The 19255-nt window shown below is 36.6% G+C and overlaps 1 protein-coding gene across 4 annotated transcripts in view; it reads right to left on the reverse strand.

Moving 5' to 3' along the window:
* ATP8A1 (ATPase phospholipid transporting 8A1) overlaps positions 1-19255 on the reverse strand; it is a 238452-nt gene that overhangs the window by 148468 nt on the left and 70729 nt on the right. For 3 of the 4 annotated variants that reach the window (XM_079920696.1, XM_079920694.1, XM_079920697.1), the window contains 7 exons: positions 16466-16535; positions 14415-14542; positions 10425-10536; positions 8908-9073; positions 7283-7410; positions 5007-5084; positions 3972-4060 (listed from right to left, as the gene is read on the reverse strand). In XM_079920696.1, the coding sequence (XP_079776822.1) occupies positions 3972-4060; positions 5007-5084; positions 7283-7410; positions 8908-9073; positions 10425-10536; positions 14415-14542; positions 16466-16535 (771 nt within the window). Of the gene's footprint in view, positions 1-3971; positions 4061-5006; positions 5085-7282; positions 7411-8907; positions 9074-10424; positions 10537-14414; positions 14543-16465; positions 16536-19120; positions 19195-19255 lie in introns of all 4 variants that reach the window. The other variant, XM_079920695.1, reaches the window with a different exon arrangement.

The following is a 19255-nucleotide window of genomic DNA, read 5'->3' on the forward strand; positions in this document are numbered from 1 at the left end:
GCCTTTGTGGGTCAGTGCTGTTATATCTGCTTGGTAAGTTCTTTACTTAAGCCAACTCATTCTTGATCTCAGCCTTAAGCATCACAGTCCCTGATCTCCCTGATTAGATCACCCTCCTCCCTCACTCCCAATCACAGGCTTACACAGACCTTTGTACTGTGCTATGATTTTATATTTGTCTGTATGATTTCTTAACTATATCCATTAACCTCCAATTAGACTATAAACTTTAGGAGGGCAGAAGCCATGTCAACTTTTGCTGATCATTAAATCTCCATCAGCTAGCAAAGTGCTACATACATCTAAAGCACTTTGTTGAGGCATGTGAATGAACAAATGGTGTTTACCCAACTTTACCCACCAGTCATGGTGAGCAGTAAGATACATTTACTGGTTATAATATAGACCTTGGGACTATTTTGATAATTGTGAGGTTTCTCATGGTGAACCTCCTCTCAGTGTTAAAGAAGTTGCTGATTCTTTCAGTAAACATTGCTAAACAAAATACTGTGAAATGAAACTACTCACATACTGTTTTCATACATAAATAAAGATTGCTTTTAGGAACATTTGGTTTTTACTTAAAGGGAAAATGTCAATGAAATGTTTTTAATACTGATTAAAATGACTTGCCCATACAAAAAATATTGTTTAGTTTGCTTCACAGAATCTTTTTTTTTTAACCTTAGAGATTGTACTCAGTTCATCAGCTCATTCTAATAGTAAGATCTAAATCATCAACAAAGATAGTACTTAGGATTGTAGTCTAGAACAGTCACTGTATTGCAAATTCTAGCCACTAAACATAAAAGCCTCCTTACCTTTTCTGGCATTCAAGTAACTGTGATAAAACGGAATTATTCCCTATAGGAGGCAATTTGCTGAAATGATGCCTTAATAAATGTTTAACAGCAGAATTTCTAGTTTGTAATAAGTTAAATTACAAATATGACATCACTATTTACATTTAACTAAAAAAATCTAATGAAACATTCTAATAAGTTTAAGCATGGTGGCATTTCTGACAAAGTTGATCTCTACAAAATAATCATCATTGCTAAATATGTACAAATCTAATGTTATTGCCCATCATGAATCCAATTTAGGGCCAAGGTTATATGAAATGAGAGAAAACTTACTAAGACTAAATTTTGGAGCATTGTTTTACGTGTTAAATATTTTCTTCCTACAAGCCTATGGAATACACTGAACTAGGCAAAGACTGTACTGTCAAGAGGCTTCAAGTCTTGCCCTTCAGACTGCTAAAAGCCAACAGAAATCATCTTTGACTCTATCGGATAAAAGGAGGCTTTATTTTCTTAAAAAATGCTTAAGAAGCATCAGCTCTGAAATCATTACCCCAAAGGCATTTGTTAATACATGAAAGTTTCTGTTATTTTCCTTTGTTTTGCTGTACTCTGAGGAGATAACCACCATACTTTCTTCTGCTGGAGCTGGAAGTGTACGCATGTAATATCTCCCCATGTTAAACAAGTGTTAAACACTCCTACAGGGCAGGCTGCACAGTATAACCATGTTATGGTTCCTATAACCAAAGAGTGCCCAGAGGAAATGCCAACAGAAAGGTAAGTTTTCAGTAATCACTTTTTCCTGTGGAGTTTGGCGGAATTAAGTAACAGCCACATGTCTCTCCTACTGTAACCACCTGAGTAGTCTGATGTCTCACCGTTTCTCCAAAGCTTTCATATATCAACAACTCTCTACAATGCTGACATTCCAGTTGTCCATTGGGAATGTTTAGGGGAGGGGATGTTGATAAAAACTCGGTCGGGGTTAAGGATCCTAAGAGCACATACACAACTTACTGGAAGTAGTTTAACAACTGGCTTCACTCAACAAGGCTCTTGGTATTCTTGAAAACATGACACATTATCCAAAGAAGAAACGTATTTCTGTTTTCACAGTTAAAAATTGCAAATAAAGGAATTCCTATTTTTAAATTTCTAAACATGTTAGAATTTTATACCTGAAAAAGAATCTTGGAGATCATCTGGTCTCACCACCCTCATTTTAAAGTGTTTGGAATATTTGAAAAGAATTGTCTAGGGTCACATGGTGAATTAATGACAAAGCTAGGACTATGACTCATGTCTTACAACTGCACATCAGTGTTAAGAGATGTGATTTTCCCAGGAGAGGAAATTTGTTTCGGTGCAAACTTAATCTAAATGATGACAATATTCAACTCTGAATACTACTTTAACATTTGCCAGTCTCAAACCCACCCTATCATAATACATAATACATAATTGTTAATGACCATATCACCAACAGATACAGGAAGAACAATATTCTTTTACGGTAGTTATTCTTTACAACTACTGCTTGAAAGTGTTTAAGGACTTGTTCCAAGAGTAAGAAAAAATCTTATAAAATGCAAAAGAAAAGAACACCTAGATATCATCCTAGTTTTCTGTTCTGATAAGTTCACAATCAATAATTACTAATTTGAAGAACTTGCTTATTCAACTGGACATTTGACAAATTAAAAAAGCATGTCAATTACCAAACAGAACCCTCTAAAAGTAATATTTATGAATGAATGCAGAATTTGTGTAAAAACAAACATCACCATAAATCTGTTAGCAAGTATAATACAACAAACTCTAGAATCACAGTAGGCCTTTCCTTCTCTCAGCTGGGATAACTGTGGGTCGAACATATAAATGCAAAATGTCAAAGATTATGGTTGAACCTCTCCTGCCCCGGCAGCAAAACGAAGAGGCCTGTAGCAACTGGGGGGAGGAGAGAAGAAGGCCTCTTTTGTCTAAGGGAACTGGGAGATCTTCAGATAAAAAAGGGAAGATGCAAAATGGCATTCAGCCCTGGAAATAGTAAACAGGCTTCTTAAGTTAGCAGCCTGCCCTTACAGCGTAAAAAAGCCATTACGTCAAATGCCTTTTTAGCTTCATTTACCCACATAGTTTGAAGTCAATTTTGGTCATACTCTCTACTGACCCAAAGAACATCTGTCTCCATCTATTTCTCTTTGTAGACCCTGCATATGGGAGTAATCACATGCTTTTAGAATTTTTTACCAAGTGGTCGTTTATTTGGTTTTAAATAAAGGCATTTTCATAATTCAATACCCTATTTTTATACTGGCTTACTGCTTAGAGACAGAGCATGAGTGGGGAAGGGGTGGGCACAAGCCAGAAAACCCAAAAGCAAGTGCCCTTGCTTGCATGGTTAAGACACCAACATTTACCAGTCTTACTTGTAGATAAAGACAGTTGGAAAACCTGATAGTAGGCCAAGGTCAGTCAGCCAGGATGATATTTCATCTTTTGAGCATGCCTTTTTAGGAAATGTAGAAATTAATTTTCTCACATTACCCTATAAAGTGTTTCAAAAAGAAGGCTTTTGAGCAGTTTAGGCAAGAATACCTGGAAGTAAGAAAAAAAATGGGTGCTCAACAAGCACATTCTAAAGGAGCCTGATAAGAGTATTTGATGATATTTATTATCTTCCGGATTTAAGAGTTTTGTGTCCCTACCTCCTTCCCGTCATGAGAAATTTAGATTGCTCTGTGACTGCAAAGAGGAGAGATGATAAAAAGAAATCAAAGGGCTAACTATCAGAGAAACAACAATATTTTAACTTGAAAACTTCCCAAGGACAGAATGAACGTTTTAACACATGCAGGCTGTACTCTGACTTCACGACATTGGAGAGGGAAGTGTATTTGTACCTTACTACCAGAGCCAGATAGAGACCTTCAGCAGCTCTAAACACTGAAATATTATTGGGCAGAGCCCCTGCCTCATAGGTAATTCCAAATGAAAAACAATACCAAACTATAAAACACAAAACGTACATGCATGCTAAAATTAAAATAGCTGCCTTCTAGATTAAAAAAACTCCCCTAATAAGAACTCCCCAAATTATACCAAAATGTTAGCATTAATCAAATCTGTATACCATACTCTAATTAAAGGGAAAAAACTCACCCATAAGCAACTCCAGCTATGGTGCACTTCTTAAACTGCATTACATTGCACGTCAAAGTACCAGTTTTGTCAGAAAATATGTATTTTACCTAAAAAAAAGTTTAAAAATTCTCATTAAAATTTCAGAGGTCTTTTTAAGCCAGGTTTTAATGAAGGGAAAAAGCCTTACATTATTCTTTCTATCAATTTTGTTACATTGTAGGGGCACGATGAATGCTATTAACTGACTACTTTCTGCACATCATTAAGGAATATTTTCAACTATTTCTTTTCGTATTTTAGCAATGAATCATATATGAAAGCTAGTCTCTCAAGCTAGCAGAAAAACTACAGTCATATAGAAATCTGTCTTAGTATGCTTAATATGGTCTGAATTTCCACTAGTAAGTGCCTCCATAGCTACTTAACATGTATAGAGCACTAAAACATCGGCATTTCTCAACATAACAAACAATTATGGGATTGGCGATGGGTTGCAATTAAAATGAACTTCATAGAACATCTGAATTGGTAAGAAAAAGGATAATTCTGGCTTAAATGCTATTTGAAGAGTAGGAGTTAACAAATGGCAATGGTACAAAAAAAGAAGAATCCTTTCTTAACTAATACGTATAAATGAATTACAAATATACACATATATGTGAATATAGTATGAACTATAAATCTCAAATTCCTGCTTGACTTATACAACTTCATTGATAAACTAACTTTTCCTTCCTTTCTGGTCAAAAACTATACACAATTTTAATACTGCGAGTTTATAACTCAAAAGCACTCAATACTTTACATACTAATCAGATTATATACTGAAGGACATCTTTCTGTGTAATATCTTATCCTGAGAACAGAATATGCATTAAACAATCTTCTTTCACTAAAAATGAAAATTGAAAGTTAGGTACTAACATGTATTTATGCCAATCATTCAAAAAATGAAAAATTAGGAGCTGTCAATTCATCTGAAGTTGCGCATATGGCAGAAATTACACCAAATCTGACTTCCAATTCAACATATCAATAAGAAATTTAGTTTACCTGGCCAAGTTCCTCATTCAGATTAGATGTTCGAGCCATAGCAGCAGTGTCTGTGGGTTCATAGTGCATGTCAAGATCCTTTTTTAAAAAAAAAAAAAAAGAAAAGAAATCCTTGAATACAACTCATAATAAGAGGTCTAGTACAATTTTATTTAACTGGTGAGCAATGTATGTAACACTCTCATCTCTTGTCATCACTAACCATTTCAGTTGATTTCCTAAAAAATACTCAATACAGAATACCATATTTCACAGTAAGGGCAGAACAGTATGGTAGGTAGAGCATGTCTCTGGAAGCAGGCAATCCTGGTTTACTATCATTCCACCATTTCCTAGGTATGTGACCTACTACAATATAAGGATTAAATAAGATAATGCATGTGAAGTGATTCCTACTGTGTCTGGCACAATGCTTTACGTGAGCTAAAATAACAGCAACGAAACATTGCTCAAATAATTTAGACTTTAAATCCCTGGAAACATTACTTAAGGGATTCCATCTTGTACTTCTTGGTCAAGTTTCTTACACTGTATATACTTGAAAGTAAAGAACATTTTATGGACAAGCCAGGGTTTACTGATTTTCACATGTCAAATGAAAAGGCCAGATCTGATCTCTCCTACATCTGTATTTCAGACTGATCAATATCGGTTCTGGAACAGGTACCTTGTTTTAAGAGGGATAGTAAACAAATGGGCAATGTTTAGGCAGTAGTAATTGCAATAGGGATTAAGTTGGAAATCATGTCAAATGAAGAACGGAAGGAGATGGAGGATACTTAGTCAGGGGGCGGGGATGACAGAAGAATAGGCATGATAGCCAAGTTCAAATATTTTGCAAGGCTGTCATTTGGAAACAAGATTAGACATGTTCATAAAGATCTATTGGGAAGAACTAGAAGAAAAGGAAGGCAGTTACTAATTTCATTTCCACACAAGGAAGAAACTGCCTGGTAAGGGAAGACCTGTCAGGAATGTTGGAAAATCTCTGCATATTAGAAAGGCAGTTGAAAAGCGTAAGCCTGCTGGGTTCATCCAATACTAAAATTATATAATTATTTGAAGCAAATATTACTTTTGAAAATCCAAATGAAAAATAAAGTGATTGACTAGTTATTTGATTTTCATAATGAGCTACCTTATTATTTCTTTAAGTGGAAAACCTTCAGTAAGTTTTAATTGTACTTATACAAATTTTATTACACCATTTTTTAAGCAACAAATCTCCTGCATGAAATTAGCTATGCCTGCAACTCATTTCAGATTTCTAAATTACACTGATCTTTCAGCAATGAATTTAGAGATTAAGCGTTGAAGTGGATCACTTACTATGGAAAGATAATGAACAGTTGCGAAAGTAGCATATTTTAAAAAATCCTAATATTGTTCATATTGAAAGACTTTCAAGTGATTTAAAAAAATCAAAAGATAATAAAAAAATCAAAATAAAAGAGAAAATTAAACTTTCTGGCAGATTAGGTTTAAAGACTTAATTTACATAAATTCATTACTTTTAACTTTGGTAAAAATTACTGAAATTTAATTGAAGAAGAGTAAAATTTTATAAACAAAACATTTAGGAAACAGATGTCTAGTACACTTTTCTAAGATTAAAAAAAAATTGAGAAAATTAAAAATAAAAATTCAAGCCCAGCTAAAATTGTTTACAGTGTGGAAAAATAAACTACAAAGATTTATAAAACATGATAGAAAGCCTGGTTGCTACAAGTAGCGAATACGGTATTATTTCTATAGTGCTCAACTGTCTATGAAGTTGTTTGCTGTGTCGCAAGCGTCCTTTGATCTATATAACCGCTGTGAGATGCAGGTAAAGCATGTTTTATTTATTCCCGTGGGATTGGCCAAGAAGATAAGTCTCAAAAAAGTCAAGTGGCTGGCAAAGTTCACACAGCTAGTAATTAGAACCAAAATCCATTATTTTAACTCTAAACCCTATGATTCTCGTTTTCCCCAAGACCACTATGTAACCAAAAACAGGCTTCCTCAACTACAGACCTATTTTCCCCAGCGTGTCTGGTCTGTAAACTTGTGTGATTCTGAGATGAGAGACTTTGGTACGATTTTCACATGTCAAATGAATTTATTATTATTATATTATATTAGGCTCAAAAATATTTTGAAATGTTGTCTTATAGTCAAAAAAAAAAGTAAGGCATAATTAAGATTTTTTTCCTGAAAGATCGAAAGACGCTATCAGGAAAAAGGACAAAATGTATGTTTCATGTAATAAAAAAACAATAATAATTCATATTTACCCAATTTATGAAGTATGCCTGGGTAAATTTCACCACTTCTAATGTAACCAACAAGCTGATAGGAATGAGATTATTGAAAAGGATGATGAAGGTCAAGAAATTCAGTCCAAAATTATTAGCACCACCATCTGTTGGGGGAGGTAGGAAAAAAGTCATTTACAGTTTTATATTTTATTTGCATTAACCAGAATTTTAGCATAACAAGAATTTTCTGTATTATATAGTATATCTAAAAGTGTGGGAGGAACACTGTGCTGATAACATGTTCTTATTCTCAAACACGGTCTTCAAGATAGAATGGCATTATTTGTGTTCAAGATGTTGTGAACCCTTTTAAGAACTGCATAATGGTACTAAAAAGAGAAAGTACTACCACGTATTTCAAACCCATTCCAAACATGAAGTTTAGAGATATTAGGGATAGGACTGAGGTAGAATCTCAACCAGGTAGAATCACTTTCACATGAATTTTTTTTTTTTTTTTTTTTTTTTTTTTTTTTTTTGCGGTACGCGGGCCTCTCACTGCCGTGGCCTCTCCCGTTGCGGAGCACAGGCTCCGGACGCGCAGGCCCAGTGGCCATGGCTCACGGGCCCAGCCACTCCGCAGCATGTGGGATCTTCCCGGACCGGGGCACGAACCCGTGTCTCCTGCATCGGCAGGCGGACTCTCAACCACTGCGCCACCAGGGAAGCCCTCACGTGAATTTTTAAAAAGCATTTCCAGTTTGAAGGATGTCTTAAAAGCAAACAAACAACTACAGCAAAACCAACCCAGGTAGCTAAAACAATGTAGGGCTGAACCCTAGGTAAGTTCAGCTCTAGGTAAATTATATTCTTCCTCTTCAATAATGTAAGTAGAACAGTTATCCCAGATAATCTGTAAAGTATATGAAGAAACAAAATGATGGTAGTCTTAACAATTCTAATGTTGAAATAGCAAACCAACAACTGTTAAAAAATAAGAACCTTGGAATAGCTACAAAGCTAAATCAGTATAATAAGAAACAACTGAGAAAATCAGTTGTGATATAAAGTTTTACTAGAACTTGTTTTCACACACTTGGAAATTAAGTATTTATTGGTTAAGTGCTCATCAAAAGGAAATGTAAACTTACTTCCCAGAAATACTCAGTAAAAAGATAAATGATCCAAAAAGGAAATTACTTAATAGTACTTTCCCTCAGAAAAGATGACTATTGAAACAGAATTCACTGCAATCATGAGTTGAAATGAAAGTACATTCAATTTAAACACTTTAAAAACATGTAAAATATTTTTTGGTGCTTTAAATATACTCAGTCTGCTTTCTTTACCAGATAGCTATGTAACCACTTGTGTTAAAATATTTAAAAGAATAAATTAATAAAATTAAAATAACATTAATAAAATAACATTTTATACTATTTTAGAGTACTCACTATATTTTTAAGGATCCTGAAATTTTAGAGATTGTAACATTTTACTTACTTTTACTGGAAATTGCATTGAAAAATAAGGATTAAATGCCCGGTTATCTTGGCAACAAGGTTTTCTTTTTAGAAATTGGAAATTCCAAGATCAGTTGTGAAACAAATACATGTTTTAATGAAAGAAAAAATAAGTACAATAAGTACTTTAATGCTCACAGTTTAGATTGAGATACCAGTCCTTTCCAGAATGCCTTCGATTCCAAATGGCTGAGCCCACAGAACAGACAAGAGACATGGCAATCAAGATACAAAATAAAATCAAAATTTGTACATTTGTAATCCGTTCTACATTTGAGAGTTTAAGTGGTGGACTTGTTGAATTCTGTAAAAAGAAACAGAAGATGAGTAATAAGAAATGTGTACAAATGATCTAGTAATGTGTATCTAGTATTTCGGTGAGGATGATAACGTCAGTCACAATTCAAAATCTACACGTGGTTCAACACATGAGAATTATATGGAAAACAATCAGATGTAATAAGCTGGCAAAGGTTAACCACCTCTTTTCCTTCACTGTATCCTTTTTATCCAATCCTTTTTCTACAATGTAAAGCAGTAAGAAAGAAGGAAATAACATTCCTTTTGTAGACATGGCTTTTGCATTGTGGCAGGTGAGATGAATAATGCATTACCTGACTACCTAAGCAAACAGGGTCGACTAAGGCATCTAGCATCTCAGCTCCTGAAGAGAGGCAGAGAAGGTGACCTATGTACCCATAGAGCCAGAGACCTGGAAATTCCAGACTATGAAGACAACATTTAAAGGATCTCTGGTTTCCAGATTTTTTGGTGGCATTTAGTAATTGTTTTACTAAACACAGCAGCAATCTAAGTAGTGCTATCAAGAATAACAGAGGCAAGTTTCCTGAGCTGTATTTAATGATAAAAAATGATCTGTGCTAACCACGGCATCCACATGACAGAAACTTAAATGTCAAAAATCAACATAAAATGATGATTTATAGAATTTATAGAATAGTTAGGGGTGGAATCATTAACAGCAGTCCTGCTTGCCTGATGATAACACCTTTGTGCCTTTACAATGTACAAAGTTATCAGCCCTCAAAGCAGATTTTCATTTAGTACCTTAAAACTGAGTTTTCCACACCTACCTCACCACTGAACACTCGTGATATTATAATGTAGAGAAGGAGCAGCCAAAGGCATGTGTAAATGTTGCAAGTGGTAGGATTAAAGCTGATTAAAAATGGCTCAACATAAAAATGCTGTGAAAAACAGTCAACATAATAGTTGACTATTAACAAACAGTTACAAGTTTTTCTTTCAATTTTATAAAAAATAAAAACAAGTTCTAGAATGTGATCCTTGTAATAAAATAAAATTATAAGATAAATAATGCAGAGCACTCATCGTTACACAGACAACTTTTGTCAATCATTGCAATAGTCAGTAAATGCTGCCAATGGACTGGTATGCAAAATCACTGGGTGTTCACGCTTTGGTGATCTCTGGTGGAACGTTCTAGTGTTCTTGCATGGAGTGAGCCATGTCACAGCCCCACGCACTGAAGAATGAGATCTGGATACAGAGTGTGGGGCTCAGGTATCTATGACAGATGATCTGCTAGGTTTAGGACTACAGCACCGAGACCTACAAATAGCATATTTTCAAAAGACTTGGATCCAAAAGGTTTTCATAGATAAAAATCCCACCTGCATCAGCTTGGTGTCATGTCCAGTGTAGACAACTATTCCATGAACCCACTGTGTATTTCTCAATTGAGCGCCTCGAAGAAGAATCTGATCTGCTCCCAGGGGAACAGTGCTATGACAGATTATGTTGACATTAGAAACGACATTTTCCAAAATGCTTAAGAATTCTACAGCCACTATATAGTTCCAAGAAAGGTCCTGTTATGAAAATAACCCTTCTTACATTTTACTTTATTTCTAGAAAAGAAGTAATTTTCCTACCAATAAGAATAATCTTCTTACACAAGGACAGCTGGAGGGAAGCATTTCAGTTGCTTCTTCTTACCACCAAAGCAGCCATTTCCTACAACTTCATTATCCAAGACAGTAGGCAACAGCATGGAATTCAGAGGCTCATTCTCAAACCTGTTGAAGACTTTTCCTGATTTAGCAAGTCCACTTAGGTTTCTGAGATATTTGAAAGTAGTGAGATTAGGGGATCTGTTCCCCCTCCTCCACCTTCCTTTAAATTAAAAATAGCTTTGTGCACAATGAAGGTTCAAAAAAACACACAAGGTAAGATAAATACACAGATCTCATCATATACTTGCACTGCCATCCCTGCCCTCCAGAGATTACGTCTCTGTATTAAAATCTCTAGGACATTCATTTACTGTATTTGAAGATCAGTCTTCCAAGAACTGTGAATAAAATCGTAAGCATCTAAAAGTCTTAAACACTCCTCTGAAATGACAGCAAATTGAGGCTCTCCATTCCATATGATTTAAACTACATCTTTCATGAATAAGGGTCAAGCGGGGTTTTTGGGGGTTTTTTGCAAGGCTACCCACTATGGTAGGCTGTGGGTTGATACAACCTCTCATAGAGCTATCAGAAGGCTACAAGCTATCGCAAATATAGTGGGATTCTTAATGGAAACGTACTACATAAAATCTAATGGCTCAAAGATTCCTATCACTACTGCTTCGTAGTGAAAAGCAAAAAAAAAAAAAAGTCAAATATAAATAAAAATTCATAAAATAAAATTTTATAAAAATAAAATAAAAATAAAAATAAAAATAAAAATTCCAGAAAAAGGAAGAGGCAATTCCCCCAAGAAAACTCTCCAGAAACACAGAATTTATTTGTCAGAGGACACAAATAGAGACTGAAGCTTTCATTTCTGGTGGATTTTTATAATCCAGTAAGTGTCTAAGGCTAGTAGTAGCTTGGGCCTGGGACCTTCTTTTAGGAACGACACAAATGTCACTGGCTCAGATGAAATCAATCGAGATAGATGGGTAATGACAGCACCTGAAGCCTTCTACTTAAGTAAGTAAATTCTTAGGAATTAGTGTATTCCAATTTAGTCAAAGAACACAGCAACTATACCTCTCATTCTTCATGTACAACATGCCTTTCAGACCCATCTTAAGATCTGGGGTGCACTTCAGGGGTGGGAGGAGTCCTCAGGCCTAAAGCAGGTTTCCAAGAAGTTCTTGGGAAGCTGCTGGATTATGCTCTGGGGCACATATGTGCCAACTGTTTCTCACATATCCGATGGGGTATAACATGGCAACTGGCACCTCGGCACTTGTGGTGTGCATTGATCGGAATTAGCTACAAACTCTTCAAAAGAAAAAAAAATGCTTTTCAATTACAAGGACTCAACAAGAATGAGTTATTAATTTTTCATCAGAGCTGGAATTCCAAAGTCTCTGGCATTAGACAATGACCCTCATCCTTAATGGCATCAAACTACATTAATTCTAAACTAAGCGGCTCTAAGACCGCTGGGTAATCACTGTAGAAGTCAAATGTGCTACAGGCACAAAGATACTGAAAATCTGTTTCCACCTTTCATGTAAATTGAAGCATATTATATAAATGCTATCTGTACCCCAAATCTTGGCACCATCATACAAAGTTTCTCCTTCACTGTGTGGATTTGCTTGGCATCGATCTGCTGGGGAACTGATAAGAAATGGAAGCTGGCCAGTTAGGAACGTCAGGCTACAGAAACACATTACTTGTATAAATGTCCAAATCTATCATTAGTCTATGTTCATGGAAAGATCACGCTGTGAAAAATTTAGAACCATATATAATTACTTCAAAAATTACAGGAAAACTTTTGGTGGATCTGAATGAGGATGACAGTTCAGGGTACTCAAGTGTCCTTTAGAATTCAAATACTGTAATAATGGAATTACAAAATACTGAAAGCACCGATAATCTCTCAAGCTGGTGGCGTGAGCTAGTAAGCTTAGCTGCATTTAGTTGGCCACTACAAATGCCTAGTAGGAAAGGAGAAGGGAAGCAGAGGAGACCCCACCCTTCCTGCCAAGTTCTGCCCCATTTCTCTGCTCCCCTTTGTAACAGAACTCCTTGAAAAAGTTGTCTATTTTTCAACTCTTCTTCTGTTATCTCAAACCCACTCTCATGAGGCTCTGCCTGTCCTAATAGAGTTCAAGGATCTCCACTTGCTAGATCCAACTGTTAATTCTCAGACTCACTGTATTTGACTTCATGGTACTTGACCATAAGCAACATGTGACCCACTTTAGTCACTCCCTCTGCCTTGGTACGGTTTCTTCACTCTCTCGGTTTCCATGCTACCAACTTGATCTCAGTCTGTTTTGCTGGTAACTCCTCTCTTCCCAACCTTAATGCTGGCGAGTCTTAGGACAGCCCTTTCCACTTTTCTAACTATACCCTTTCACCCTTGGTGATGGCTTTAAATATCTATACCAACTACTTCCAAATTTATCTCATGAACCCGGACCTCTAGCACAAATTCCAGGCTTATATGTTTAACTGCCTCCTGACGTCTCTGTTTGGACGTCACAAACTTATTAAGTCCCAAACTGAACCGCTGACATTGCCCCTTGAAACACTTCAGTGGATCCCCATTTCACTCAGAATAACACCCTTACAATGGCCTACAAAGCCTTGCATGGTCTGGCCCACTATTCTCTCTTAGCCCTTCTTCTATTACCCTCTTCCTTGGTCATTCCACTCCACACACACTGGCAACTCTGCTGTTCCATAAATACTCCAGGCACTTCCCCACTTTCAGATGATGTAACCATACAGCTAATAATTTGCACTGTCTATTCCTTCTGTCTAGAATCTTCTCCCTCCAGATATTCAAATGGCTGACTTCCTCATCTCCTACTCACCTTTGCTCAAATATTACCTTCTCAATGAAGCAACATTTACCTTCTGCAACCTCACTAACTAAAAGTGATTCCCTCCCAAGAACTCCCAATCTATTTTATCCTGGGCCATTTTTTCCAAAGCATTTATCACTTTCTAACATGGTATGAAATTTTTTATTTGTCATTTTATTGTTTGTCTGTTTGCCCTTCCCTTACTGCAAGAAAGTTAGCTCTCAAGGTCAGGCAGATTTGTCTGCTTTGTCCATTGCTGTCTCCTTAACATCTGCAACTGGCCTGGCCTGCTGGGTACAGGTTGAATGGATGACGGAAGAGGCAGGAAACAGGCGGGGAGGGGAGGGGAGGGAAGGGAGAGGGGTAGGAAGCAGGTATAAAAGATGACTACAGATAACATGGCCTAGAAAAGAGCATATGCAATTACACAGAGAAGACAAGAAATTATCCAGCAAATTAACCCCTGTGGGTAGAGTCTGAACTCCTTGAGGCATCTAGAGATTACAAGAAAGCACCTGGGCCATGGAGACCGACAGTTAAGCCCATAAGGTAAGTATTCTGGCCAAAGAGGAAACCACTAAACAACGCGCCAGAAGCTTGGCATATCCGTGAAAATATCCAGCTCCTAGGCTGGCAGGAACCCTGGGGAAGTCTTCAGCTATACCATGTGTACAGGGTTAAGAGCATTTTCACAAAAGAACTCTGGGTAGAATACAGAAATGCTTAAGAAAAAGGGTTTGGGTTATCAAACTTAGAGTACATGAAAATGTGTACCTAGGTCAACAATACCCTGCAACACAGTGACTTCTGTGTTTTTATGAAAACCGATTTTACATACCTGTGTCCATCGAGCCTTATGTTTCCAACAAAATCGTAGAGATGTCTGTTTGGACTTTCACACTCAATTCTGCCAGAAATTCTCATCAAACTGTCAATGTCTTTTATATCTGATGTTGCTGGTAAGCCCTGTTTAGAAATTTTTAAATAAGCAAAGAAAATATTAAATAAGTTGTATGTGGGAGGGAGCAAGGAATTCTGAATTCATCCACACCTTAAGATCTAAGAGAGCCCACGGTTTTATGAGCAATTATCCCCCCCACCACTTTGTCAAATCGAAATTAGGGGATAACCTCCTCTCTACTTGAACATATATGTTTTTAGCAGAACAGGGCAGCTTTTGTGAAAACTCTAAAATATCTTAAAGAGATTATAAACTAGCCTCCGAAGATATTTTGAAATAAGTCCTCAAAGAACTGTTTGCTTCCAAAAATAAAACTAATATTTAGCATTATACAGTCTAAATCTGTCTGCTGAAGCTCCAAAAGGGAATGCAAAATAACTAGACTCTATACCCAAAGACAGTAGTTATGTTTTTGTTCTTTTAGTTCACTGAGAAGGAAAACTCCAAAACAGTTCCTCCCTCTGGCCACCTACAACTGGCTGGAATTGAGCAGCCCTCACTTCCTGTGGTAGGTTGAGTTCAGGTGCTGTGAGGACGACCTGCTTCTACCACAACCCAACCTTCCCACACGTCATTTTCACTATTTGTCTAGAACCCAAGAGAATACATTTTTTTTAGTGTCCCTTTTAAAACTTTAAAAACCGTACAGTGACTTTCTATTAGGAGTGGTATGAGAAATAAATAGAGAAATCTAACCGATTCCCTGAGATTAGTGAGAATTTTAGAACAGCAATGGAAACTGTGTCTTTTCCATATGTCAAAGCCAAATAATATGGGCCAGGAGAACAGAAAAATAAATAAGCTAACACACATGAAAGCACTTAGAGCTACTAATGCTACCATCAGAGTGTTGGCTATAACAGAAAGTGTTAAAAATATTACAGAATAGTATCTATATGATGGACCACATTTAATTAGGCAAGTAAAACTGAATTTTCCATAATATTTAACTATTTCAGTTTATAAAACCACTTCATTGTGGCTCAATGAGGAAATATTTGCAAGTAGACAGAACTGCCTCAACTCAAGACAATAATACTAAGAAATAAAGCTATAGGGGTTCAGAAGGAGCCTCCTCAAAATGTGTCACTTTTGGAGCTTCCCTGGTGGCGCAGTGGTTGAGAATCTGCCTGCTAATGCAGGGGACACGGGTTCGAGCCCTGGTCTGGGAGGATCCCACATGCCGCGGAGCAACTAGGCCCGTGAGCCACAACTACTGGGCCTGCGCGCCTGGAGCCTGTGCTCCGCAACAAGAGAGGCCGCGACAGTGAGAGGCCCGCGAGCCGCGATGAAGAGTGGCCCCCGCTTGCCACAACTGGAGAAAGGCCTCGCACAGAAACGAAGACCCAACATAGCCAAAAATAAATGAATAAATTACTAAACTCCTACCCCCAACATCTTAAAAAAAAAAAAAGCGTCACTTTTGCATGAGGATTATTTTGAGCTACAGGCAATGGAGATCCTGAGGGTTCAAGAGAAACTACTGTCCTTCCCTTAACTACCTAGAAGAATGTAAATTGGGGATTTTTCCCAGAGAAAAGTTATTACCAGAGATAAATTTTATTTAAGTGGACCCATCCATCTGGCAGGGCAAACACCTAATTACCAAACATCTGCTCTTCTTATCATCCTATGAATGACCCTCCTGTCCTTGGAAGCCCCAGGACGCTTATCCCACTCCTTACCTCAGAATGGCATGTATACCTCATTCTACCTTTCTGTTTCTGAGCCTCTCATGCATGTGGGGTTCCTATACGTATGAAATTAAATTTGATTTTCTCCTGTTAATATGTCTCATGTCAATTTAATTCTTAGACCAGCCAGAAGAATGTAGAAGGGTAGAGGGAAGTTTTCTTCCTCCCCAGCAAAGCTCTCAATTCCATGTTAAGAGAACAGCAATAATTATATAAACCTATATTAGATCTTACCTGTCTAATTTTCAAGTTTGTTTCACCATCTAAGTTGGACGTTTCAATGTAGCACATGGCCTGCGGCTCACTGTTTTTTAAAATTGAAAAGCACAAAGATTTAGTGGGGGAAAGAAAGCATACTAATAACTTACTTAAATGCTCAGACTCACTGAAGCCTTTCATTCTAAACAAAGGTTTAGTCGCCTAGTTTCTTGATATCTTTCATTCTAACCACAAAATGCTGTGAGGCAGACCCCATGCATGAAAACTCATGGATCAGATGTGCAGCCAGCAGGACCCCAAAGCAACTTCCTGACAATTAGTACTGATCTTTAAGATAATGTAAATAATTAGATTTGTCACATTTTACTTAAATTGTTCATCATATAGACACAACACAGCCTGTATCTGAAATGTAGAGCAGTTTTGTGTCCATATATATCTTTAGCTCAAAAATATCAAGTGAGATTTCATGCTCATAGCCCACATGTAAATTGATTAAGCAGTGGATTAGAAAATTCCAGATTATTGCTTCTATAAACTTGCATTTACATGTTCAGATTGTATTGTACTGCATCTTTAGAAACGATGAACAGGATCATATGAACCATAATATTTACATTTCAAGGCTACTTTAAAAAAACTGTATGAACAGATTTTACAATGAAAGTGGATATACACTTTCTTCCCCCTATTTTTTCTGTTTTATTTCTTAAAGTTGCTTCAGAGATTTGCATGGCAGCTAAAAGCTGAAACTAAAATTAGCCAACTTGGCTATGTTGCTCCTTGACCTGAAACTAGGAGATACATTCTATGGGTCCCCACCAGAGTGTTTTAGTCAAGTTTGGTACACAATGACTGGTATAAGGGGCCCGTGCTCTCCAGTTTTATCACAGGTACACACCCGTGACTGTCGTATAACCTGACCACCCTTCACGTGCTGACTTTGCTTGCTCAGCAATTACAGACAGGTGAGTTTGCAGCCCAACTGTATAACTGATCCTCAGCTATAAGGAAAAGCATTTTGAAGTTAAATTAATCTTATCAGCACTTGCTTATATAAAAAGCCCAATTAATTAACATCCTATAAGTAATTATGAATGTAATTTCTGATAAGCATGGGTACTCACAGTTAGAGATTTCTAAGTCACTAACACCTGGAATTTTCTAATCAACTTCCAATTTGTACATGTGTAAAGCAGACGATTCTGAGTTTCAGAAATGAGCACACAGCTTAGTTTTATGGCTTGAAGACTTGTGAAAAGTACTGAAACACATGGTCATTAATCAAATATTTTACAGATTCATTTTAAAGTAACTTTGTAAGTTCTTTAATTTTTTTCTGTGGGCTTTTTTTTTTTTCCTTCCATAAAGGCTGATACTTTTTCCCAACCAAGTTTTGGGAAAACAAGTTTTTCAGTATTTATATCTTCACCCTATCAATTAAATAAGGTTTAATTTTTTATTACTGTCATGATAGTAATTTGGTTTTGGCAATTGCTCCCAATTTGTAATTTACTTACATATACATTTGAAATAAAAATGGTTTATAAAACCATTATAAAACACATCTGATAATACAGAAGCATGATGACAAACAAATGTTAAATGAACAATGCCAATTCCATATTTTGACAGTGAAATGCATTAAATTTCTACTGCTCAATATAACCAAGGCCATTCTCATATCAAAATAAGACTAACGTTCTAATTATCTTTTTTTCCCCCACAAAATAAGGTCCTTTTCTAGGACCTTAAATGGCTAGGAAGTTAGAAAGTTAAATAGCTGGCTTCTATTTGAAGTGGTGCAAATAAAATATACATCCAAATTCAGAACTTTCTTAATCTCTTAAGACAACTGTTAACTGAATAAGTTCTTGACAATACCATGAAAAGGCAGCAAGAAGTCTCAGACAAGGAATCATGCTAGATAATAATTATTTCAGCAAATTATGACATTCAAAACACAAACTAAAGAAGGGCAAAGCAGGCGTTTTGATTAGTACGTGGAAAAATGAAACAAGATGCATATCACAATACAGACACTAGTAGACAGCTGAAATATATCGAGTAACGTGCATTTTGTCACTAGTTACAAGTGGGATAAAAACTGATCCCAAAGCATGCGGTACCAAATGTACAACATCCAGCTTTGTGCAGGGGGTCCTCTGTAAACCCTATACAAGCCCAAATTATAGCATAACTGCTGAAGGGATTCTATTGAACTTAGAGAAAATTTCAAATTTAAGACATGTTTAAAATTGTAAAAAATTCTCGATAACTGTCTTTCATGTAAATCTTAACATTGTGCAAAACAATATCCTGGAGAGGTAATAAATTAAGCCTTGGCATTTAGCCAAGTTGTTAAATATGAATATAGCGTAATGATGCACAGGCAATTACAATCTACCTTTACTGGCGCGCCTCAAGGACTCTGACTCCTATTGATAACAACAGGAGCTGCATTTGCCCACTTGAGGGAGGAACGTCAATCAACAATGTATTCAAAAAAGGCCTTTGAAACATCTGTGAAACATCCATCACCAAGAAGTGTAAAATGTTTGTGTTTTAACGGAAGAGATACAGAGCTCAACCACCTCTGGGTGCAAACTGTTTTCTGGTGTAGGGTGAGGATCCACATACACACATCCTGTACAACTCAGTATTTCTAACCTTGAGGACAAGCTGATGAGATCTGCTGGGAGGTGTTCCCCATTGGTCACTTTCACTATTTCCCCTACTGCCACCTACAGGTCCCAGTTCAAAATAATTAAAACGGAAAAAAATGAATAACAGAGAAAAACAAAC

Source organism: Stenella coeruleoalba, assembly GCF_951394435.1.
Source record: "Stenella coeruleoalba genome assembly, chromosome: 4".
NCBI lineage: Eukaryota > Metazoa > Chordata > Mammalia > Artiodactyla > Delphinidae > Stenella > Stenella coeruleoalba.